The sequence below is a fragment of the Danio rerio genome, chromosome 20 (assembly GCF_052040795.2).
Source record: "Danio rerio strain M-AB ecotype USA chromosome 20, GRCz13ab, whole genome shotgun sequence".
NCBI classification, from domain to species: Eukaryota; Metazoa; Chordata; class Actinopteri; order Cypriniformes; family Danionidae; genus Danio; species Danio rerio.
The window spans coordinates 3,988,003-4,014,767 of record NC_141040.1 but is presented as its reverse complement, the minus strand read 5'-3'; the positions used below and the strand labels follow the sequence as shown (position 1 = coordinate 4,014,767).

The following is a 26,765-nucleotide window of genomic DNA, read 5'->3' as shown; positions in this document are numbered from 1 at the left end:
CTTTCTGCTCTCCCTCAGGGCTGCTGAATATTGTGATGGAGCCGTTTTTTAAAGGGGAGCTGTTTGACGTCAATCTGGTTCCTGTCAGCATCAGCTACGAGAGGATCCTGGAGGAGTCTCTGTACGCCCGCGAGCTGCTCGGCGTCCCCAAACCCAAAGAGTCAACCTCTGTATGTTTGGCATTTTCCTGCATATTTCACTATTTTTTGTGCGTTACTAGCAAAATATTCAAATTAAACTTGATTAAACTAGCAGCAAATAAACAAAAGAGAATGACATACACTATATGCGTTTATTTTATTGTTTTGGGAAATCACTCCCTAAGGCTACATATCTACACTACCTGACAAAAGTCTTGTCGTCGGTCCCAGTTGTAAGAGCATCGAATTATAACTTGACTTCTAGTTGTTCAATTTCAAACGTGTCAGGTAGACTTTTCAGGTGAATCATCTGTTGAACTGCATTCCGATCATCACAAATACTGCAGAAGACCTATTGGAACCCGCATGGACCAAGATTCACATAGAAATCAGTCAAGTTCGGTGAAGGAAAAAATCATGGTTTGGAGTTACATTCAGTGTAGAGGTGATCTGCAGAGTGGGAACAGCCTGAGGTATCAAGACATTTGTGCTGCCCATTATATTACAAACCACAGGAGAGGGCAAATTCTCCAGCAGGACAGCGCTCCTTCTCATACTTCAGCCTCCACAGCAAAAGTTCCTGAAAAAAAAGAAGGTCAACGTGCTCCAGGATTGGCCAGCCCAGTCACCAGACATGAACATTATTGAGCATGTCTGGGGTAAGATGAAGGAGGAGGCGTTGAATATGAATCCAAAGAATCTGGATGAACTCTGGGAGTCCTGCAGGAACGCTTTCTTTGCCATTCCAGATGACTTTATTAATCAGTGATTTGAGTCGTTGCAGAGATGTATGGATGCAGTCCTCCAAGCTCATGAGTCATACACAATATTAGTTTGATAATACTTTATAATTACTACACACTATGAATATTTTTAAGCATTAATTTAAGAATTCATTATCTGTTAGGTGTAACGAGGAGACTGACACGGAGGGATCCATTTTGCAGTATTTATTAGACGCAGTTCAAACACAAACATCCAACACGCACTAAAGTGCGAACTCACATCAACAGCAATCAATAAAGATCGTGGGGCTGGCAGCGGACAGACACAGAGTGATTTACCAGGCATAGATCAGTGGCAGGCGGCTTGGTTCAGAGTCCTTATGACAAGCGTGGGTCGAGGGCAGGCAGCGTGGCTCAGAGTCCGTATAACAAACGAGGGTCGAGGGCAGGCAGAAGGCAACTCAGAGTCAGAAACAGTCCAGGGTAATGCATAGAAGATCAGGCAGAGTATAATGCTCAGAAATGTTGGCCGTGGCTGAAGAAGACTTTGCACTGAACTGTTGTTTGAGTGTGGCTTATATAGAGAGCGTGGGTCGTTACCGGGATTCAGATCAGGTGTGCGCACAATCAGTCTAGGTGGATGATGTAATGCTTAGAAGTCCGGGGATGGCGACCTCTGCTGGCCAGCGAGGGGAATGACTGGGACCGAGTCGGTGACATTAGGCATTAACTCTACATTAATAAACGTTAGTAAGCAGTTTATAACAGCAGCTTCAAATGCTCTATTGTCTTATAAGCTGATGTATAACGTGTTTAATAATTGTGTTTTCATAATTTGTGTGTGATTGATTTTTCATAACCAAAATAAATGTTAAATTATTTACAAACCATTTGTATTTAAGAGTATTAAAATTAATGTTTATATATCTTATTATTTAGCATATAGTAATGGTTATATTGTATGTTAGTTAATGCTTTATTAACTCAACTTCATCCAGTTTTGTGACCTAATCTAAAGTGAGGACTATTCATGCTTCATTAATCGCTTATAAATGACAATTTGATTTGATTTGAAAGAAACCCTTAGCCTCTTTAAAAACATACAAACTAAATCTTAAACAAACAAAAAACCTCCCTATGCATCTTAACAACAAATATAAAATACTAACTGTCATTGTATGTTGCACTGTCGTTGTATTTGCACTGTCTGTATTTTGCACTGTCTGGAGCCAGCACCTAAGCTTTTCACTCATCATAGCACACGTGCTGCTGATGATGTGACAATAAAAGTGATTTGATTTGATTAAAGGCTTAAGTATGAAATGAACAATAATCTTTGCAATCCTATATAAAATAATAAAATAAAATTACTGTAAAAATTTGTGAACAAAAATATAATAATTGAACAACATAATATTATGCAACATTACATACAGTTTCATTTGTGTATCTTCGAATGAATAGAAATAAAGTCATTTATGTTTTTTTTTGTTTTTTTTACAGTTTAGAATTATTTAACTGAGCCTTTATTTGTCATTTATAAGGGATTTATAAAGCATAAATAGTCCTCACTTTAGATTAGGTCACAAAACTGGATGAAGTTGAGTTAATAAAGCATTTATTAACATAGAAATTGGCAACACTTTATAATAACTATACACTATGGACCATTTATTAAGCATTAGCAAAAATGAATTCATTATCTGTTTTTGGCATTAACTCTACATTAATAAACTTTAGTAAGCAGTTTATAACTGCAGCTACAAATGCTGAATTCTTGACTTACAACCACATTTATAATGTGCTTAATAATTGTACTTTCATACTTTGTTAATGATTTATTTTTCATGACTAATTTAAGTATTGCATTATTTACTAACTATTTATATTTAAGAGTAGTTGGTGGTTTTTAAGATCATTCAGAATGAGTTAGTAAATGATTAACAAACTTGTCAAATTAGCATTTATAGTTCTTATTATTTAGGTGTATAGTAATAATTACTTTGTATGATAATAAATGCTTTATTAACTCAACTTCATCCAGTTTTGTGACCTAATTTAAAGTGAGGACTATTTATGTTTTATAATCCCTTATAAGTGACAATTAAAGGCTTAGTATGAAATGAACAATAATCTTTGCAATCCTATCTAAAAGGTAAAATCACTGTAAAATTTGGATAAAAAAAAAAAAATTAAACAATATAATATGATGCAACATTTTAATGTTATTTAGCGATGTTTAAACTGTACAGTCATTTTATTTTAGTTAAGATTGCAAAGATTTATTTTTATTTTTATACAGTTTCATTTGTGTATCTTCGAATGAATAGAAATAAAGTCATTTATGTTTTTATTATTTTTTTGTCCAGTTTAGAATTATTTAACTAAGCCTTTAATTGTCATTTATAAGGGATTTATAAAGCATAAATAGTCCTCACTTTAGATTAGGTCACAAAACTGGATGAAGTTGAGTTAATAAAGCATTTATTAACATAGAAATTGGTAACACTTTATAACTACACTCTATGGACCATTTATTAAGCATTAGCATATAGTGAATTCATCTGTTTTTGGCTTTAACTCTACATTAATAAATGTTAGTAAGCAGTTTTTTAACTGCAGCTTCAAATGATGTATTCTTGACTTGCAACCACATTTATAATGTGCTTAATAATTGTACTTTCATACTTTGTTAATGATTAATTTCTTAATACTAAATTAAGTATTGTATAATATATTTTATGCATATATTATATGCTTATTTATTAAAATATCAATACAAGGCACTTTAGTTAAAACTGTTATAATTAAACTAATATTTCACTCTCATCACTGCTGCCTACTAAAGACTAAAGATAACAAATGGGCAAATTTATGTTTATGTTTTCAGCATAAATGTTAGACCTAAACTGCATTTCGTTGCATTGTACTTGTACATGTGTAATGACAAAGTTTAATCTAATCTAATCTAAATATTAATACAGTTTATGTAATTCCTTCATGGTTATTGTTTTAATTTTTTTTTCGAGGACATTGCATGATATAAAGAAATGTTGTGTTTTTGTTTGTGTCAGGGTCTGCTGAAGGCCCGGCGGGTGTTGAGTGAGGACTATGGCAGCATGCACGTGTACTTTGGTCAGCCAGTATCTGTGCGCAGTTTGGCAGAACGAAAAATAAACCGATCTCAATACAACCTGCTGCCCAGGTATGACACTGCATTCAGCCACGTTCTGCCGTAAAGGCCTTCATCATTCACACAGGGAATTCATTTTGCAGCAGAAAAACGTTTAAAATGTAAACAATGCTTGAGTGAGTCCCCTCACTTATGCTGGGTCAATGTGAATGCATGAATAGAGCCAAATTATTTTCGCACAGCACAAATGATGTGGAATACACGACACGTTTGTCATAAACATGCAGAATTTGCCTCAATCCTATTTATCGTGTGGGCTTAGTAAACATTATTTTCCACAAAAGGAAATAAAAGGAGACCACGTTTTCCAAAATTTTTTCTATTAGGGCATGCCTGATTTTTTTCCAGATGTAATGTACCCATTATGTCAGCTATAGTTTAAAAGTTGGAACTTCTTCTTCTTCTTTTTTTTTTTTTTTACAAAATAAAAGGATAAGCTTTTGGCAGAAAAACTGTTGTTGAACCTATGTGCGTTTCAACACTTCTTCAGAAACTTCAAATATAATAAATATAGGATCTGGATCAGTCAGAATGTCTAATGTGTCTGAAAAAAAAACTTGTAATATTTTGAGTGAGTAAATTTTCAATCACAGTGCCTTCAAGCTGAATCACTTTGTTCTGCTTTCTATATAACATTGATGTTGAATATCACACATGACTAAGGCCGTACTCACACTAGGTACGGTTGCCTCGAACCTGCCCAAAGCACGCTTGTCCCCCCTCCCGTCTCCCCCGATGGCCCGCGCTCACACCACAAACGGGCTTCGGCACGCTTACGTCATCGCTGCTGCGCTGTTCAGTGAGAAGCGCTCTCTCACTCAGCAGCACAGTGGAGATTTCTCTAGTTGTATCGTTTCAGTCATTTGATATGTCGTCAAATATTTCGCCAAACAGTCCTTAGGGATCCGGGCACACGCAGTCAGATATTTCGTCGAACAGATCCGCCACTTTTGACGCTCATAAACAATCATAAAGCTCTCGTGCTGCAGGAATGAGGAGGTTTGCTGAAGGTGCAGTTGTCGTGCAGTGAGGGGTTTGCGTCTTTAATAAACTACAGCAGTTTGCGTTCACTGAACCGTAAGATTGATTAATAAATCCATATGAAACAACCCCTTTAAAGTCACGTCTCACTTTCAGTTTCAGGCTTTGGCGTGTTTTGCACTCACACACAGGCGTACCACAAAGCCCAAGTGAACCGCGCTCAGGCCCACCTCTTCCAACCGGGCCAGGGCCGGCCAAGTGAACCGTGCTTGAGCCCGATTCAGCGCACTCACACTTCTTAAACTATCCGGGAAACGGGCCTGGGCACGGTACGGATGGCATAGTGTGAGTAGGCCCTAAGTGTTTTGTGTTTTTTTTTTTTTTTTTTTTTTTCAGGCATATTCCTCAGAAGCCCAGCACCGACACTCATGAGTTTCTAACTGACGCTGGGTTTCGTCTGGTGCGAATGCAGGAGGAGAACATGGTTTTGAAGCCCTGGGTTCTCATTGCCACACTGCTGCTCCACAACCCCGACGGCCTGGATCTGTCCTCCCTCACAGAACAGACAGACTGGCTCAGACACCTCGCACTGGCGTTTGGAGCCTTCCTGGACTGGCCTGGTAGGAGATCACTGTCACAACCATACACTACTTATGGAGAAACATTCTGCAGTCCTTTTTCTCTGGCTTTCTCGGATATTTCACCTGTACGCCAAAAATGGTGAATTATATCCCTGGCAATGTCTGACACCAGCGCATACACATTGTAATAGACCTTGCAGGCACGAAAGCTTGACAGGCGTAGCAACAGTAACTAAGTAGGGCGGGGCTTAGCAAAGGGTCAATTAAATTAAAGAATAAATTATTGAATAATTAAATTTGGGGAAAAATATCTCTAGTATACTATTAATATTAATATATTATATTTATATATTATATAACTATACTATTAATAGTTTTGTGTTTGGGGCAGAAAAAAAGAAATTGTGTCTCATCTTCTATCTGATTTGTGTTGAAAATGTTGTACATGTTCGCTGTTCTTTAGGAGCTTAGAATTTTTTATGTTCGTTCATTCATTTTCATTTCAGCCCCTTTATCAATCAGGGGTCGCCACAGCGGAATGAACCGCCAACTTATCTAGCATATGTTTTACGCAGCGGTTGCCCTTCCAGCTGCAACCCATCACTGGGAAACATCCATATACACTCATTCACACTCATACACTATGGACAATTTTGCCTTCCCAATTTACCTATACCACATGTCTTTGGACTAAAACTGGAGCACCTGGAGGAAACCCACACGAATACTGGGAGAACATGCAAACTCCACACAGAAACGCCAACTGACCCAGCTAAGGCTCAAACCAGCGACCTTTTTGCTGTGAGGCAAACGTGCTACCCACTGCGCCACCGTGCAGTCCATTGCCACATTGCAGCGATATTTTAAGCGCATTTGTTTACTTTAAATCACTATAATGATAAATCATTTGCCGTTTGTGTGAATAACATTGGTACATTGATAGCGTATTTTTTCATCATAATTATGTTTCTCCCTCTCACTCTTTCTTTCTGCAGATCACGAGCCCTGCACGGAAGTCATCCACAGTAGTTTAGCTCTGCACAGACACCTGTTGAGTATTTCCGCAGGCCACGTTCAGCTGAGCGCCACAGACTCGCCGCAGGTCCAGATGAGCGCAGAAGAAGCCGTGTTTCACAGAGCGGTCGTCGTGCTCTCCTGCGCCTCCTACAGGAACCAGATCCTCCACGTGTTTTTGAGACCTGCTCTATTAGCCGTGGCCATGCAGAGCGCAAACTCCAGTAGAAAAGGTACTAAAGGGATGTTTTTCTTAAAGGTTTGCACTTGTTGAACTGATGGTTTACAATCATGGTGTTGTTTGTTCCAGATGTCATCTACAACTGTTTCAGCTTCCTGAGGAACATGTTCTCCAATGAATTTATCCTGTGTCCTGGGGACTCGGTGCAGGTTAAGTTTTGAGATTGCAACTTTTTCTGTTGATACCAGTGTTTGACCGCTGTGCTGTAATAATATTGCTTACAAAGATTTCCCTAATAATATTCAGTTGTTCCCAAGTGGCAACCTCCCGCTCTCCCTCAGGAAGCCAATACAGAAGTAACTAAAACTGCAAATCATCCGAAATTCCGCTAGTCCTGGCCGCTCCTGGCTCCAAAACAGAGCAAATTTCAGTTGAGCCCACTGTTAGAATGGTCAACTTTACAGCAGAAAAAAGGTGTTTACAGCCTGGTACAAACAAAGATTTTGGTTCATACAGCTAATATTACCCTTCATGACAACTGTGAGGGGGTGAATTTTTTTATAACTCATCCGTTTACTTTATATTAGGCTATATTAAGTTTGCATAATTAAGGGCGTGGCCACTTGAGTGACAGCTAGGTCTCGTTGGTCGCCGTCACGTCACCTCAGCTGAATCCTGCAGATTAGCCACTGAACTCGGCATATTTATCGTATTTCTGTGTTGTTTTATGTGGCTTTACACAGTCAACTGCCTTTTGGACTTGTTTCCTACAATTATTAGATGGCTTGGCATGCTGAGTGCACTTAATTGTGCTCACAAACCATTCACGTAGCCTCCGTTTCCCATGTGAGTAAAGTTATATACTTATATACCATCTCTATACATGTATTTGTTTTATTTAAGATCATTTATCGTTTATATTTATATTTAGAGCTGTAATGCACTGCAGAATCTGACAGATTGATTAGCTGTAGGCTCTAGAACAGTCATCTGAAGCGTTGTCATACAGTGTTATGCTGGATTTCATCAATAGGCTTACATTAACTAACACAGACTATATCTGAAGTGTTTGGAAGTAATTCGCTTTTTCCTACTGTTGAAAAATGTCATAAGAACAATGTTTAGTGACTCAATGTATTACAGCAGTGTTTTTAAAAGTCTAAACACTTTATTGATATAGTGAACAACCAAGCACATGTGGTCAGAACACAAACGAGTCACAGGTAATGAAGTATTAAGCGTTCTCCCAAAGTAAAGTGTGTCTGAACCAGGTCCAAGCTAAATGCCAGCAGGTGTCTGTAGCTCCGCTCACTCTCCGCCTCTGCCCTTGTTTGGTATTCCGCCGTGGGTGTGATGACGCGCGAACAAAATGGCGACGGTTGGCCGCGCCTACTTGTGGCTTCTTTTGTGCTCTTTAGAAACCTATGGGTGACGTCACGGATACTAGGTCCATATATTTTACAGTCTATGATTGTTCCTCATAAAGGGTGCCCCCAGGGTCTTAAAAGGTGTAGAAGCTAACAATTTTAGGCCCTTTAAAAGTATTAAAAAGTCTCAAATCCTATTTTACAAGGTATTAATTTTTAAATAATTTTTGATTGTACAGTTCATAAATTTAATCGGTGAATATTGGGATGCTGTGTAGTTTACGAAATGGATAAATCCTGCTAGATTTGACATCATGCTGCTGTTTACTGCGTTAACCAAGGCAACAATGTTATTTCTGCAGTTCTATAGGCGCCACCTGCTGGATTTGCGACTTTATTCAGGAAATGAACAATGTTTTTTAAGAATTAGTTTCTTACAGTCAGTATTTAGTAAATAAACTGTTAATGAAAATGTCGCCAATGCTAATGGTTGAAACCGAATGTGGCGATGAGATACTAAAATGACTCAACGGTTAACCAATTTCACTATAAACCGCACTTTAAAATGCCATAACCGTTATAACTTACAGGGAATCTAGGGATGCACCGATAGGGATTTTTTGGCTGATACCGATAACCGATAATTCTTCAGACTTGGAGGCCGATAGCCGATATGTATAGGCTGATAATTATAAATATTTCAAAATGATATATTTTTACAGCAAACTTCATAAAAGATTGAACTGCTCTTTTGAACTGAATAGTCTATACTCAAAGCAAAAAAGCTATCATTTCAAAATTGCAAGGTGATTACATAGACCTATATTCACGATTTCACATAAATCAGCATGCAAAAAATAAATGATTTCCTTTTCTTCATAACAAACTAACATGCAACTTGACTGTTGCATGAAAAATAAAAGATTATAATCAACAAGCAAGTTAAATATATTTTAAATAAGATGAAAATGAAAGAGCTTAGGACTAAAACCCAGCTTAAATGTTCTTGAATAAAACGTGTCACAGTAATGTACATTTGTACAAATATGTAATGTCCGAAAAAGCCTTTTTTAGAGGTGTTTTGAGCAACCGTACAAGTGAAAAGCTATGAGTTTGAAGGAATAAACAGTGTGAGGATAGCCCCATTATAGTACACTGGGCAAGTCTGAACATGTTCCGCCCACGCGTGCGCGGCAGGCAGGTCTGTACAATTACGTATTTTATCGGCTTTAACGGACTAATGTAGACATCGGATCGATAACGATAATCTTAAAAAAAGCATTTATCGGCCGATAAATGATAACGATATGGCCGCCGATATATCGTGCATCCCTAAGGGAAACCAAAGTGCTCCAAAATGCCAGACCAGCTGTTGGTTATAGGAGGATTGCATTAATGTTCCTAGGCCTTATAAAAGTGATTTTAGCATAATAGGTCCCCCTTTTAACCAAATTTTTCTGATTACCAATTTTGAGGGTTGTAACAGAAAGTAACTAAAGTAATGAAGTTATGAGTAATAATTCTGCTTTATGTAAAAAAAGTCCTGCATGTGCTACTTCTCTGATATTAATGCATGTATGTGTGTTTTTATAGGACTTTGAAGAAGCCTGTTATTTGCTGATGAAGCGTGGAGTGTTGCAGGTATTAGAGCATGAAATTGTGATGTCAGCGGACGGTCACAGCACCCTCGCTTTCCTGTGCACCGTCCTGGACCCCTTCCTTCAAGGATACCAGGTGACGCATTAACATGCGACATCAAAATGGAACATTCATAGTGTAAAATATTTTACACAGCCTCATTGGTCACGACATGCAGATGGGATGGGTGTGACTTTTGACAGATTAGAAATAAGGTCATTCATTCATTCATTCATTTTCCTTCGGCTTAGTCCCATTATTTACATTTAGTCATTTAGCAGACGCTTTTATCCAAAGCGACTTACAAATGAGGACAAGGAAGCAATTTACACAACTATAAGAGCAACAATGAATAAGTGCTGTAGGCAAGTTTCAGGTCTGTAAAGTCTAAGAAGGAAAGTATTAGTAATTTTATTTATTTATTTATTTATTTATTTATTTTTTGAGTACAGTTAGTGGTATATCCAGAGAGGCAGTTGCAGATTAGGAAGGAAAGTGGAGACTAAATAGTTGAGTTTTTAGTTGTTTCTTGAAAACAGCGAGTGACTCTGCCGTTCTGATGCAGTTAGGGAGTTCATTCTACCAACTGGGCAGATTGAATGCGAGAGTTCGGGAAAGTGATGTCTTCCCTCTTTGGGATGGAACCACGAGGCGACGTTCGTTCACAGAACGTAAGTTTCTGGAGGGCACATAGATCTGCAGAAGTGAGAGCAGATAAGAAGGGGCACAGCCAGAAATCGCTTTGTAGGCAAACATCAGAGCTTTGAATTTGATGCGAGCAGCAACTGGCAGCCAGTGCAAACGGATGAGCAGCGGAGTGACATGTGCTCTTTTAGGTTCATTAAAGACCACTCGTGCTGCTGCGTTCTGGAGCAGCTGAAGAGGCTTGATAGAGTTAGCTGGAAGCCCTGCTAGTAGAGAGTTGCAGTAGTCCAGTTTGGAGAGAACAAGAGCTCTTGCGCCAAGCTGAAACTAGCAAACAAGTATTGCGCCGCGCCTTGCACCACATTGCGCCGGGTGTATGATAGGGCCCATTATGTTTTGTGAATACAGGCTCTGATTTGTTCCGCTTCTGGTATGGTTTTATTCGTTTTTCCTTATAGAGAGAAAAAAAACTCAGAAAAAAGAGGTTGGTGGAGTTACCCAAATGCCGGATTTGTCTCAAAGGCTGCATGTCTCTTGTCTATAGAAATACTTAACTAGTCATTTCTGTATAATAGGCTTGTTTTTTTTATATCTGTTTTCTTCCAGGACACGACTATTGAAGGTCATACTGATTTTGTGTTGTTTGTGTAGGTGGTTTGCCGCTATCTATGCGAGGAGACTAATGAAAACCTGACAGAGAAGGAGTTTATTCCCGGCGTGAGAGACTTTGCACTGAAACTCATATTAGGAGGTAACACTGGTTCACAATGGTTTAACTGTGAAAAGTCCACTCTGAAAAAAAAAAAACTGATGTAGTAATCTCATTAGCCCCTTTACACAGTGATACCGGTAAATATCTGGAAAATTTCCGCAATGACTTTACCGCTAAATTCAAAAAGGCGCTGTTCACACAGTAGGGCTGTAACGATACACCAAACCCACGATTCGGTTCGTATCACGATTTTTGACCCACGATTCGGTTCGTATCACGATTTTTTTTATTATTATTTTTTTTTCGTGTGGGGTGGGGGAAAAAAAGATTTTTAAAACTATTTTTTATTAAATAACATTTAAAAAAATCGTTATAAACTAAACATCAAAGAACAATATTAACTATGCAAATTATTAACAATATAAATAGCCATATATAAAATAAATAAATAGCCAAAGCTGTTTTCTTTGTAACAAAATACTGTTAAAAAAACCAAACAGAACTAAACTCTTTTGTGTAGATGGTTCAAGCATGTTGAAAATTCTTTTTCAATCAAGTTCTCTTACATAGAAAAAGTAAATTAAATAGCTACTAGGGATGCTCATTTCGTTAATTTTGCTAACAGACAACGCCGCGCTCATTAAACGGTTAGCTATTACCGTCAGATTACTATTCATTTTATATTAAACAAATTGACGTGTCTATTTTGTGTCTGACACATTAAATATTGCATTTTAAAATACTGATTTATTTTTATATGTTAGAATATTAATAGTGGAACATAACAACAGAGCATTTCCACGCACCTGCAGTGTTTAGCACAGAAGAGCAGAATAATCTAAATAAAATGAATAAAATAAATAGGACTGCCCTAAATTATTTTCACTTAAATAATTAATTTATATTAAAAAACAAAAATACTGACTGATTCTTTTTAATAACCGGGATAGGCTTTTTTTCCCAATCATATGTTTTTTCTTCCGTCAAATAAAATAGCTGACTTTCTCAAATTGCCCGCTCCACGGAAAATATGCATTTATTTAATGCCCCACTGTTATTATTATAATCACATAACCTTTTACATTTTTAATAGAAATCAATATTTTAAAGAATATGTCCTGATATAGCCTATGCTCCTCTCTCTCCCTCGCGGTTCAAGTGCGCGCGCTGCGTGATGAAAAGACAGCAACAATGCGCGCATATGTTGACTTTTTGTAAACAGTTTTGTTGTTTAAATATGATATTGCATTAATCTGCATACATGCTTTATAAGCTGTAAAATAATAAGTAAAGCCTATTTGTTGCGTTTATTACGCAGATCCAGGTCAACATAAGCGCTGGTTAAGCATCAACAGGTCTGTATCAAACAGCAATATTCTTCATCCATTTTGCTTCTTTGGCAAATGTGCCTGTAGGCACGGGTTACACGTTATGGTCCCGCAAATTAAGTATGCCTTGCAGTTAAACAAGGGGCGAAAACGAGGCGCATCTCACTGCCTTTACAAGGAAAAAAGAAGAGGCACGGTCCTCTTATGAAACGATTGAATCAGCTGGGTATCGATTGTGCAAAAGTGTTGCTGTCTGTGTTGTTACAATTGTAATATTTAATACTATTGTGATATTCAAGATTTGTATATTCATACAGCTCTGGATAACTTAAAACAGCGATTAGACCTTCAGAGCGGCGTTAATGCGCCCTGAAGTAAAGCGAAACGGCTATAAACTCCAGCAAGATAGAGTCATTATATAAAGAGTCATACTTTATCTATAAATAAAGTATAACTATAGAAACTGTGTTCATCTTAACTGAAAGCTTTGTCGTGTTTTCTGACCTTACGCATCGCACCTGTCAGTCAGCACTCTCAAAGGTTCAAACAGAAAGCGCACAGCACGGTTACAGAAAAGTTTGCGCTGTTACCTGACATCTAGTGAATGCCCATCCCTCTCTCTGCAGCCACATTAACAGTGTGAGCAAATCATCGTATATGCGCTGAAAATCCGGCCGCTTTGACAGCATTGGCAATGTTTCTGGCGTTGTCGGTTGTCAAGCGGGGTTAAGTTGGTTTTGTTTTTGACATCCCATTCAGACGGTCCCTTACTAAGAGCTCCGTGCGAGCTCTCCTGGCTAAATATTGCGAGGGCTTAAACTGAGCAGTGCTTGTAATGTCGAACGAAAAAAAGTGATAATTAGCTCAACTTTTGCAGGCACGCGTGACGTTATTGGAAAGGTATCACGGGGTGTGTCGCGATTCTCCCTTATCACACCGCGACACAGGATCGTAGATCTGAGTGTCGCGATTTCGATTTTATATCGTGTATCGTTACAGCCCTATCACACAGGCATGGACGTTACAGAATTTTTCTGGAAAAGACCGTTCACACTTCCATTCCAAAATAGCGGTAAATTCAGACATCATTAACCAGGGTCTCTGCAGATATCATAATGTCAAATTTAAGACCTTTTACGACCTTTTTAAGACCATTAAGTATTAAATTTAAGACCTATATCGCAGTATCAAAAACATGCGAAAGAAAATGTAAAAGCACAAAATTAGGGGTAAAATAAAGTTATTTAAATTGAACAGTACTAAAGTCAGGTTAAATGCACCATTGAACTACAGAAAAAACAACCATCTTAATGCAGATTTATACTGTCACCTGTCACCGCATCGCACAACTCACGAAACGGATTAAGGCTATTATACTTGACACGTTCACCATTGAGATATTTTTTTTAAATGACAGGGGGCGGTCCAAAAAAACAAAGTCAAATCAGACGAATAAAAAGATAATCATTATCATTGAAGATGTTTTTGGGGGCCTCTTTTTTGTTGTTTTAACAAACTTATCACTCAGGTTTTTCCAAGCAGAAATGTAACTGTGATAGAAAATAGGTAAAAACTTGATTAGGTATTATAACCTACTGTACCATTCACTCTTCAAATAAATCCCACTATCAATCCCATTTTATCACTAAAATAAAGTGAACTAGTGTCTGCTGTACAGTGTTTTGTAAAGTAGAGTAAAGTACTTCAATTACTCTGTTGTGGTAATACTATAGTTGCTATGGTAACACAACAAGTGTATTATAAACAAACTACCCAGTGCTTTAGTTTTTTTACAATATAGGGTATATTTTTCTACAATTCAACACACTTTACTGTAGTAAAACTACACTATTTCATTTTATCAGTTCACTATTCTTAATACTACAGTATGCTGAAGCATCTGAAGCACGAAAGGAGTCCGGAGCGAGAGCAGATCATTCGCACGTGAACAGCCAGTGTTTTGAGAGCTCGCAAGCAGTTTTGTCCATGAACAAAGGAAACCGGCGCGTGAGCAGAGATTCGCTCTCTCGTATTACAGCGCTCCCGACTTATAAAACTGCGCTTGCGACATTTGTCAGTGACATAACGGCATACTCTGCCAGCCGAAATCATGTCGCGCGCACTCCGCAAACACAGCGATGATGTCACATTCGCCATTCGCATTGAGTTTAATATCAGAAAGCTGATTGGCTATTGCAAGTTGACCTTTTTTGTAGTTGTAATACCGCAAATTACAGTTAGTCTAGTGAAATAAAGAACTACAATAACCCAAAAACCAAGCAACAACAACAAAAAGAATGTAAATGAGCATTAGATGTAGCGTTACATGGACATCGCAAAAATAAGACCTGTGCAAAAATATTTAAGACCTAGAACAGCAAATTTAAGACTTATTAAAGCCATAAATTTATTTATTTTTTTATTTAAGACTTTGTAACACTTTTTAAGACCCCGCTGGCACCCTGTTAACCAAAAATTACCTCTAAGCGGCTGCGCTTGTATTTGTAAACATTTGACTACATTACAAACTCTGTGGATGGATCAGTATTGTGATCAACTTCGATGAAAACGTATAGAGAAACACTTTCGCATGTCGAGATGTACATGATATGTGTGTGTGCTGGCGCTCACGGGCTACTTCACGGGCACATGTGACAGATCAAGCAACTGAAGGAAGCAGATCTTAAAGGTAAACAAACAACGGCTTATCATAAGCACCTTATCGATAATTATTTATACAGCTGGCATTAAGAAGGAACATAGAAACGTTATCTGACTAACATCTAGCAGCTAAATGTGTCTGGAAAAATATTCAAAGGCTTTTATTTTCATAAACCTCGCGGATGTGAACACTTCTGACTGTTCTGATTGGCTAAAGTAGACGTCTCATGTTAGCACGTTCTAGATGTGCACGCGCTCTTTCCGGCAATCTTCCTTCTGCGTTCACACAGCGCAGCACTCTGGCAAATTACCAGTAATGTTACAACTTCTCTTTCCGGAAAATAGCCAAAACGAATTTACCGGTATTTTCAAAAAGGGCCTGTTCATGAGACCTTTCCGGAAAATTGACGAAAATTTTCCGGAAAGGTCTGTATATGTGAAAGAGGCTATTCTATAATCAAATGAAAGCAGAGACGCAATTTCCCTTGAGGTGACAGCTGTGTTGAGACTTTTAAAGATGAAGGAGAGTCTAGTGGTCGCTGTTTTGAGTTATTCGTTTCTGTATGACTTCACAATTCGTGAATATCACAATATTATTAAATAATACAATTATAACAATATCAACAGCAACACTGGTGCACAATACACAGCTGATTCAGTGGTTGCCTAGCGACATAAAAAGCGCAGCACACCTTTTTTTTGTCAACTACAAACAACAGCGCGTTGCTTTTCGCATTCTCAAAATGGAAAAGCTTATTTGGTGTGATTTGGTCTCTAACAATCTTTAGAGGATTTGGATTCCTAATTTATGCATTTGTATTTCATGTGTATCTTTGAGACTCGATTTAATCTTCAGCCTCCCGAAGGGCTAAAATAATGTTTCAGAGTGTAGGTGAAAGATAATCAGTGATGAACAGAATACACAGACACTACATTTCTAGCTCTTACATAAAGTAAGTGTACATTTTGAATATATGAGAGGCTGCTTTTCTAATGCAAATCAGCCTCAAGTGCAAGTGTGAGACGATGCGTTTCAGTAGCCGGAAAGTATTTACAAATTGACTTTTTTATCGATCATCTTCCTAAATTCAGAGATGTGGATTCAGACAGCATTTAAATCACCACACAACCTCAATGTTTGTCCAAAAAAGTAGCTAATTTGGCCAGTAATATTTACATGGGTTGTTAGAGAAAAAAGTCCAACGTTCTGGATTCGGACAGCTATAAAATCCCCATCTACCCCCTGTAAGTGGTGAAAATCCCTTGCATACTACTTAAAAACAATAACCAACCATCTGAATAGGGCTTAAGACGCACAAAAAGGTGACTTTAAGTTACATTCTGTGTGTGTGTGTGTGTGTGTGTGTGTGTGTGTGTGTGTGTGTGTGTGTGTGTGTGTGTGTGTGTGTGTGTGTGTGTCTATTAATTTCGTCAGGTCGTCTGACGTGCTTTGAGGTTTTATCCTCAGACCTGCAGAAGAACGTTCTAGCAGCACTACTGAGACTCAATGCTGTGAGGAAGCTCAAAGTGTACGTCTAAATATGTCGTTTCTATAACATTATATATATTTATGATGTTTAAATAATGACATATGGTTTAATTGGTGCGCTCTCTCTGTCACAGAGGAGATCAGGTGACACTGAAGGTGAACAAGATTGCGGTAAATTCATTGGAGGATACGCTGGGTAAGAGTGATGGCAGACTATTCAATCTGCTACATATACAGTAATTATAATGTTGTTTTGACTTATATACACATGAAATGCAGCAGCTTACACTGTGAAAATATATTGCATTCCCAAATTCAGTGTGGTTGACATGTATGTGATAAATGCAGGTGAGGTAAAACCATAGGAAATGGGATGTAAAGTAGGTTGTGAGTTGTAAAATCGATCATTTTGTTTTGGTATTTGGGCTGACTTCATGTGTAGCAAGTGAAGAAAATAAAAACAAGAGCAAACTTTGACAAAGCTAAAAGCAAAAATGTAGCAACAAAATTAATAGTTAAATAAACCTATCAAAATCAAAATAATTTCATGATTTAAAAAGTCAACTTGATGGGTCTTTGAAAAAAACATGCACACAGATTAACAATAATGCTGAAATGTTTATATGTAAGACTAGAAATGGTTTCAAAATAAACTATTTTCACAAAATTAAATATCATATATTTGAAATTATTAATTTATTAACAATTATTCTGTTCTGGGAAGAGTGTTTAAGCACATTTCTAAGCATAATAGTTTTAAAAACTTATTTTTAATAACTGATTTATTTTATCTTTGACATGATGACAGTAAATAATATTTTACTAGATATTTTTCATGACACTTCTATAAAGCTTAAAGTGAAATTTAAAGGCTTAACTAGGTTAATAAGGTGAACTAGGCAGGTTAGGGTAATTAGTCAAGTTATTTTATAACCATGGTTTGTTCTGTAGATTAACGAAAAAAAATTAGCTTAAAGGGGCTAATAAATTTGTCCCAAAGATATATATTTTTTTAAATTAATAACTGCTTTTATTCTAGCCGAAATAAAACAAATAAGACTTTCTCCAGAAGAAAAAATATTATCAGACATACTGTGAAAATTCCCTTGCTCTGTTAAACATCATTTGGGAAATATTTAAAAAAGAAAATCAAAATCAAAAGGGGGCTAATAATTCTGACTTCAACTATATATATATATATATATATATATATATATATATATATATATATATATATATATATATATATATATATATATATACACACAGTTGAAGTCAAAAAATTTTTTTTTAATTTTTTTTATAAATATATATATATATGTATATATATATATATATATATATATATATATATATATATATATATATATATATATATATATATATATATATATTAGGGCTGTCAAAATTAGCGTGTTAATGCACGTGATTAATTTGAAATATTTAACGTGTAAAAAAAAAAAAAACGCATTTGCAGTTGTTTTTATTTCCTGTTGTGGCCGACGTTTGTTCAGGGCCGGCGTGTCCATAGAGGCGACCTAGGCCGCTGCCTTGGGCAGCAGAATAGCGAGCGAACCCCCCTGTCCTCACATTCATCCACTACACCCACCCCCTCCCTCACAGTCCTCGGCCTTCCATATAAATAAAACGGCGTGATTGAAGTTTGCCTATAGCGCCAGTTCAGCTTGCACTGGCCCTGCGTGTGTTAAACGTGCAAAGAAATATGGCGTTTCATGCAATTTCGGATGTTTCATTTTTAATATTTAGACTTTAACTGCAGTTCAGCATTTCACTCTCATTCATAATATTTTCAATCAGGATGTTTTAATGGAATTTGATACCGCATGGCGAACGAAAAGAAAAACCTGTGTATTTCTTATGTAGGACTCTCGTGGTCATTTAAGATAATCAAAAATCGCTGTTTACATGATCGACTCTTGATCAGTATTATCTTAATCATCAAAGCTGAGTATTGGTGTCCATGTGAATGAAAGTGCCAGATGAATTCGCAAGCAGTCAAAAACATTTCTCTGCACTTAAGCTGCGTCCCTCAAATGTTTCATTAAGTTTGACGTGTTTCCCCCATATTGTAAAATGTCTGCTTCACGTTCCTTTGTTAGAATCCTTGCTTGTTAAATACAGCTATACTTCAGAATGCTTAGTTCAAGCAAATTTGATGAACGCGATCGTGCATGTTGATCTGAAGAGATCCCTCTCGCTCACTGGCACTGCGCGCATTGTCTCTATGTGCGTGCATGCATGCGTGCGTGGGTGCTTGCGTGTGTGTTTGTAGTCCACCTAGAATCCAACATGGAAAGCATTTTTGTTTGTTGTTGGCATGGATTGTTTTGAAATTTGAATGGCACTTGCATGCCTATGTTTTTACTTTAAGTAATAAATACGGCGTTTCGTGATTAATCATGATTAATTACAAAAAAGTTTGATTAATCATGTTTTTTTTTATTATTTGACAGCCCATATATATATATATATATATATATATATATATATATATATATATATATATATATATATATATATATATATATATATATATATATATATATATATATATATATTTATATATATATATATATATATATATATATATATATATATATATATATATATATATATATATATATATATATATATATATATATATATATTTATATATATATATATATATATATATATATATATATATATATATTTTATATATATATATATATATATATATATATATATATATATATATATATATATATATATATATATATATATATATATATATATATATATATATATATATATATATATATATATATATATTTTTTTTTTTAATATATATATATATATTGTGTGTATTTTTTTCTTGACTGTTTGACTTTATTTCTATTGAATCTAAAAACATAAACCTTTTCAGTGCATATACATGCATAAAATATTATGACAAATTTAACCACGGTAAATCCGGGAGCTCATTGTGTTCCTGCTGCTAAGCAGATGTTGCTTGCTTTTAAAATATATTAAGCTCTCGCTGAACAAGTCAAGTTTTAAATATCCTCCGTGTTTGTCTGCCTCTGTGACCCAGTTGTTGTCGTGTCGCTGCGCCGTACCGTCATGACCTCCTGCGTCTCTGTTTTTTTTTTTTAACTTGTTTGCTCTTCTTTTCCTCTGACACACAGGAGGTAAAATTTCTACCCAGAAGCCTATGCTTGCTCGGCTGTAGCACGTGTGAAGTCTCTGGAGGCCCAAACCAAACTCGACTGCCTTCATTAACATAATGCCAAATTTTGCAAGGTGGCAGCGGCTTCGCTGACTACAAAGGTGACCTGTCATGGAGCTTTAAAGGGACGTCACGGGGTCTGCCATCTGGGACGCCCCTGCTGCGCTTATACAAGCTTTCTTTTTTATCTCTGATCCTCCTTCTACAATCCTGACAGGAGTTTTGTGCGTCTGCGATCAGCCTTCGATCTTTATCAGACGACTTTTTAACTGCTCTGATGTCGCCAAACATATGAAGACAGCGCCGCTTTTTTTTCTTTTCCCTGTTTGAACATTCATCCACGAGCGTTTCATGTGTGTCAGCACTAAAGAGCCTTCGCTTTAATGGAAAGCACTGTTACTGTTTGTCCTCACCGGATTTGGCTCTGTTATCTTTTCTCGGTGACAGATTTGATATTTTCTTATACGCAAGATCGAGTTGCGTTTGCTACGGATCAAGTTTTTTTTTTTTTTGGATCCTGTTACAAAAATAGGTCACTCCAAAATGTGCTCGGTGCTAAAGAAAAAAGTAAAGAAAGTTGTTGTTAAAGAAATAGTTCACCCAGATATTAAAAAGGAGGCTAAATAAAAACATCACAATAATCTACACCACTCCAGGAGATCAGTTAAAGGAATGGTTCACCCCAAAAGAAAATAAACCCATTATTTATAATGCGTATATGACTATATTTTTTTCAGACGATTACAGTTGAAGTAGTTTTTCAGTCTAATCCTGGCTAATAGATGCTGTATAATAGTGTTGGATGGTGACTTTTATTTTGAAGCTTTCAAGGAGTGAATAAATCTGTACAAGAGGGTTAACAGGGTTAAAATTACCCCATAATTTACACGCCCTCAAACTATTCGCAGTCATATGATTTTTGTTTTGTCAGAGCAATACTTATCTTATAAATATTCCTGTCTCTTTAATGCTGTATAATGGTGTTGGATAGTGACTTTTATTTTGAAGCTTCCAAAAGTGCATAAATCCCTTATAAAATTAAAGCCTTACACTGAGAGGGCTAACGCATGTCAAAATTACCCCATAATTTACTCTCCCTCAAGCTATTCTCTGTGCATATGACTTTCTTTTGTCAGGGGATCACAGTCGGAGTAGTTTTAAATCTAACCCTAGCTCTTCGATGCTGTATAATGGTGTTTATTTTGAAGCTTTCAAAGAGCAAATAAATCTGTACAGGAGGGTTAACATGTCAAAATTACCCCATAATTTCTCGCCCTCGAACTATTCTCTGTTATATGACTTTTGTTTTGTCAGACCATCACAGTTGGAGTAGTTTTATAAATATTCCTGGCTCGTTAGTGCTGTATAATGGTGTTATAAATTATATTTATAATTTTGACATGAGTAACTCTCTCCTAGTGTATGCGTTAATTTTATGAGGGATTAATGCACTTTTGGAAGCTTCAAAATAAAAGTCACCATCCATTAATATTGTACAGCATAGAAGAGCCAGGATAAAATAAAAAAATACACTAACTGGTGTTTGTCTGACAGAAGTTGTATACACTGATGATGGCTTGAGCGTGAGTAAATAATGTGGTAATTTTCATTTCGGGTGTTACTATTCCTTTAAAATCTAGTGAAGCACAAGGCTGTGTTTGTAAGAAACACATTCATCATTATGATACCTTCTGGATTATTCAATGGGATTTTATAATGGGAGCTTTTAATTTCTGTGTCATAATATTCAATAATAAAATCAAAACATTTGAAGTAGTCATGTTGGTTTTAAATACATGACAATGTTTGATGTCATTCTGTTTACTTTTTACAGCAAATTGTTAAAGATTTGCCATTGCATTTAACCACAGAGCTAATGTTACTAAATGAAAAAAAAGTATACATTTTGCAATGCATTTATAAAAAGGATAAAAGACTTCATATATTTTTAGCACCAGGATTACAGCAATCTTTGTATTTTTGGTTAAACTATTTATATTTTCCTTGGTTAAAAATTCTTTCATCCATAATATTGCTTCATCAATTGAAGCTAGTCTGAATCAGGAGTGAAAACGGTCCAAAAAACATACGAAACAATATGCATACTGTATAATGAGCAGAAAATCGAAGATGAATGCTTTAATTACAGGAAGCATTATTTAGAATTTCTGTACAGACTCAATATTTTAGTCAGAAATGATAGTTTTAAGCTAAATAATTGTCATAATAATTATTTTAACCATTAACACGCATTAATCGATGCTTTATGAAATCATAACCCTTTCCCTTAAGATCTTCTTAAAAATGTGATGTTCTATAACTTGTATATTAAGTTCTAAGTCTATAAGTTACATTAACTTAAAGTAAACATCTCTGTGGATCATGTGTTTCTTACACACATTCAGCTTTTTGCTTTACAAGATGCTAACTGATGATGTAACCTTATTATTAGGATTTATGTTGAAACTAAGTCTTCTACATGTCCAGCAGACTCATGTATACATACATAAATAGATGCATACATACAGTATACATTTGGGTAAACTGTTCCTTTATCAAAAAGGCTGCCAAATATGGAGATTCCCTAAATGCTGTAATAGTGTTTACATGCTTTTTACATAAATTAGCTTTTCTGCTTGTGCAAATTAACAAAGGATCAAAGCGTATCACTGCGTATTTTGGATATTTAACATTTTCTTTTTATTATTAAACTGATCAGCCAATGCAGAGGCATGTAGCAAACTGCTGAATCTCTGTTTTTATGCTGATATGAACAACCACATGATGTTTATTTCAGATTATTACATTTATTATTCAGAATTAATGAGTTAAGAAGTGTATACGGTTCAGTTATAGGTCACCAGTGCGAAACCAAAACTGATACAGCAACAAAGTTTAGATGCATTTACTGTGTGTGTTAACACTCTTTCTAAAAATAATTTCTTTTATTGCTTGAATGGGAATGCAGGGATATTTTTATCCTATAGTTTGGTCGTCAGGTGTTATTTATTTGTTGTCATTTCATGGATGATGCGAATATAAAACCTTAAGCCATAAATAAAGCCATATAGCGTTCATCCACACGATTCGTGCACACTTCGTCAAATTACGTAAAAGATAGAAGCTGAAACCATATTTGTGTTTACATCGGCAAGCAGCTTTTTACATAATTAGATGGAACTCATCTTGTGGATTGAAAAAGTTTTGAGAGGAAATTGTTTGGATTATGTTTATGGATTGCGTGTTTAAAAATGTTAATATTGTGATTTTGAAACATTTTGTGTCTGATCAGTTCTGAAGTAATGCCACTAAAGCGAAATAATTTACATTAAATAATTCAATTCAATTCTGTGTGTTTGATATTAATATTATTCATATTTTTTATATTTTTGGTTTTATGCAGCTGTTTGTTTTAGTTTGTGGACATTTCTACTAAAGTTTTGAAGTATATGCTGCTGTTTAAAAGTTTTTTATTTTATTTAAAGAAACCTTATGTTGATTAAAAAATAATATTAGAGTAAAATGAAATGTTTATGTTATAATTAATTTAAAAATGTGGCCCCACTTTATATTAAGTGGCCTTAACTGATATGTACTTACATAGGAATTAATAGTTTGTTATAATGTACTTATTGTGTAAATACATGTTATTATTGTGTACTTATGCTTGATTAAATATGTAATTACATCTGTAATTAACTTTTGTAATTACATTTGTAAATACACTGTTGACCATCTCTTACACCTTAACCTACGCTTAAACCTACCCATGCCACCAAACATGTCCATAACCCAACCTCTATCCCAATGAAGAGAGAATTATGAGTAGGGCGGGAGGTCATTCCAGACATCCCAAGTCTCCCGGAAGTTTCGAGTTCCCTTAAATTTAAGATCCCTTAAATGTTTTAGAGTGTGATCTTCTATGAAAACAATATTTTTGAATGCGTTTTAATTTCTGAATGTATTCAACTTCTTGCCTGTAAATATTCAAGAGTTCCCACTTAGATATGCTTTGCGTTTATGGCAGGTTTGGCATCCTGTCGTGGGAGAGAACCCTGAGCTCGTAGATACTTGAGCCCAAGGCTCCCGCCCAGTCAATAAGCATATATGGGGATCCAAGATCAATTTCGAGAGCTCCCCCTTGGAAAAGGAAGGAAAAAGAGGAGATTGGGTGGAAGGGGGGATATTTCCCAAACGAGAACGGAGCAGTGGGAAGAAAATGATCCATTTATTGTAAACTAGGATCACTCTGATTGGATTATTACTGATTACAGATGAGCAGTCGTGCTCAATCATATCACATGCTCCTCTCGAAATTAGTTTATGAAAGTTCACTTAAAATTGTTTTTGGGGGATATCAAACTTTTTTACCAATTGTTGGAACGAAAGCATTACATCTTCTATAAATCTTTTATTTGGCGTATACCTTTAAGCATCCATTTTTAGAATCCAATGTCACTCCTTCCCTGGTATAAAATTTGTATTACCCCATATTGGTGTGAAGTTTGACAGAGTAATTGTTTCATCTAAGAATACATGAACTTCATACCAAACTGTATGAAGTGTTTAAAAAATAGTGTTTCAGAGAAAAGGGTTACAAGTATTTTTTTTTTTAGCCATTTGGCAGATGAGGAATAAAGATACATCTGTAGACGGAGGTTTAAGCCGCTTCTTTCTACATCTGTCCATGCTGGTGGTTGGTCTGTTTCTATGAAGTAGTACACAGCAGATAAAATACATTTCAAGATATTTGATGGACTTCAAAAGAACATTAATTTGTAGAGGAAGTATTTGCAGCATTAATAAAGTATTTACATCTCATACAGAGGCATTAGACTTTTTAAAAATACTGAGTAATTCATCAATGTGGCCTATTGTACGGAGCTATCTTTAGTTATTTTACACTATTTAGATTAATAGTAATGTTAAATTAGTAGCCATCAATCTTGAAATATACATTAACACAACTAGTGCTTTTGTTTTAAAAATCAAGGCCACGGTTTTGTAGAATATCCCAGACTAAATGGAAATAATCTGCAGTGCTGTCAATGTTTCTTATCAGTGTTGTCCTCTAGAGGGCAGGCTTGTATGTGGATTTTACCTCAAGCTCGCCGTTGAGAAGTCTGTATTTTCTGGGCAGTTTTGGACCTTTCACCAAATTTGTGCAACCAAGCAAAACCTTTTACTCATATTTCCTTCCCATTTCATTCGTCTTGTCAACAGGATATCAATCAATATGCCAGCAATCTCCTCCAGCGAGCACACAGAATACAGGACATGTTTACTGCTCCTTCCTGATAGCAGGCTATAGTGCTAATGCTGTACTGAATAGCAGCGATCCTGGTAGGCCTATTTGTTTTCTTAATCGCGTCCTAAATTAGTTTGTAATGTTTTGTTTTGAGAGTCATTCTACAGAAATGTCAGCTTTTTGTTCATTACTTCATGGAAAAAAAAAACAAAGTCTTTAACTACATTTTAAAACTAAACAATATATTATTTAATTAAATACACCTTTTCAGTGATCAACATGGCAATAATTATTTAGGTACAATTCCAAAAACCTCAAAAAAACTTGTCCCTCGGCCATGTACAGAATGAAACCAGATGGCATATGAATGTGGGCCACTTTAGGCAGCACTGGTGGTCTTCCTTCGGCCCAGACAAAATTAATGTGAGCCTGAAGTGGCCCACCTGTACAATGGCAAAGAGGGGCCAAAGATTCTAATTCATATATGGGCCATTTAAGGCAAATATTTGGCACTTATGGCAAAATGTAATCTGAATGTGAGGCTAATATGGCCCATGTGGAAAATTATCAATTTGGCCCAAATGATGGAGGACAAATGTGGGCCACTGTTGGCAAAAATGTGGCATGGTCATTTAAGGGTAATCTGGGTCTAAACCTAAAGTGGCTCACGTGTAGGTGGAAATGTGGCTCAGTTATCTTAAGACATAAGTGGGCCACTTTTGTTTAATATTTGGCACATTACACTCTGGCTAATGCAGCCGTTAGCCTATAGTGGCCCAGAGAAGATATAGAAAATGTGGTCCAGTTATCCTAAAACAAATGTGGGCCACTTTTGGCAAATATTTGGCATGGTTAGCTCTGGTTAATGTGGCTGTGAGCCCAAAGCAGCCCAGAGCAGATATGGCAAATGTGGCCCAGTTATCTTAACACATATGTGGACCACATAGACTAAAGTCACCATCATGGAGAAAAGTGTTTGCCTTAGTTGGGATCATAGCTCTGAACCTCCTAATAAGAGGATCTGGGCCAGAATAAAAGCAAACTGTGGCCCAGAATAGGGTCAGTTCGGATCATTTGGTTGAATTCTGGCTGATATGTGGTATTGCTATGGCTAAATTGTGGCCCAGATCTAGCAAAGAAGAGCGGACCGCCCAAGTGCCATCATTCCATGCAGATATGTGGGCCATGAGCCACATGAATTTTGCTAGCTGGGAAGGTGCATATACTTGTCCGGTATTAATACATTGTATTTTGAAGGGGTAGAAAAATCTGTATTTGACCTCAAAATAATGACATATATGACATGAAAAAGAAAATATCAAATATTACGAAATACACTACTACTTGTCAAATTGCCTATGAATCAATATAATATTCATACCTTGTAAAAGTGCATGAAAAGTAATGATTTCAATTTATTAGCCTTTGCATGACTTGCTGTAATATTCGCTGTTCAAAATTGAAAGAGAAATAAAAAAAAAAAACATTTGGTTTTTCGCTTTGCATTTGAATAGAGAGGAAATGAGAGAGGATTTGTTTAAAGTAGACTCCCGTGGTCGGGCGGCAGCAGCAGTCTCCGAATCTTCAGAGGATAATTCACCCCCCACCGGCCCTCAGTCGTCGGCCGCTCCGT

At 36.3% G+C, this 26,765-nt stretch overlaps 1 protein-coding gene across 3 annotated transcripts in view; it reads left to right on the top strand.

The window, feature by feature from the left end:
- Window positions 1–23,230, top strand: part of gnpat (glyceronephosphate O-acyltransferase) — a 34,847-nt gene extending 11,617 nt beyond the window's left edge. Inside the window, exons 7-16 of one of the 3 annotated variants that reach the window (XM_087297980.1) lie at window positions 19–170; window positions 3,940–4,070; window positions 5,436–5,659; window positions 6,616–6,867; window positions 6,945–7,024; window positions 9,776–9,916; window positions 11,117–11,216; window positions 16,602–16,695; window positions 16,790–16,851; window positions 19,844–23,230. In XM_087297980.1, coding sequence (XP_087154106.1) covers window positions 19–170; window positions 3,940–4,070; window positions 5,436–5,659; window positions 6,616–6,867; window positions 6,945–7,024; window positions 9,776–9,916; window positions 11,117–11,216; window positions 16,602–16,695; window positions 16,790–16,851; window positions 19,844–19,887 — 1,280 coding nt within the window. In that variant the 3' untranslated portion in view covers window positions 19,888–23,230. Of the gene's footprint in view, window positions 1–18; window positions 1,048–1,588; window positions 1,753–3,939; window positions 4,071–5,435; window positions 5,660–6,615; window positions 6,868–6,944; window positions 7,025–9,775; window positions 9,917–11,116; window positions 11,379–13,517; window positions 13,700–16,601; window positions 16,696–16,789; window positions 16,852–19,843 lie in introns of those variants that run through there. The other 2 variants (XR_015518060.1, XR_015518061.1) reach the window with 2 other exon arrangements.
- The last annotated feature ends 3,535 nt before the right edge of the window (window positions 23,231–26,765 follow it).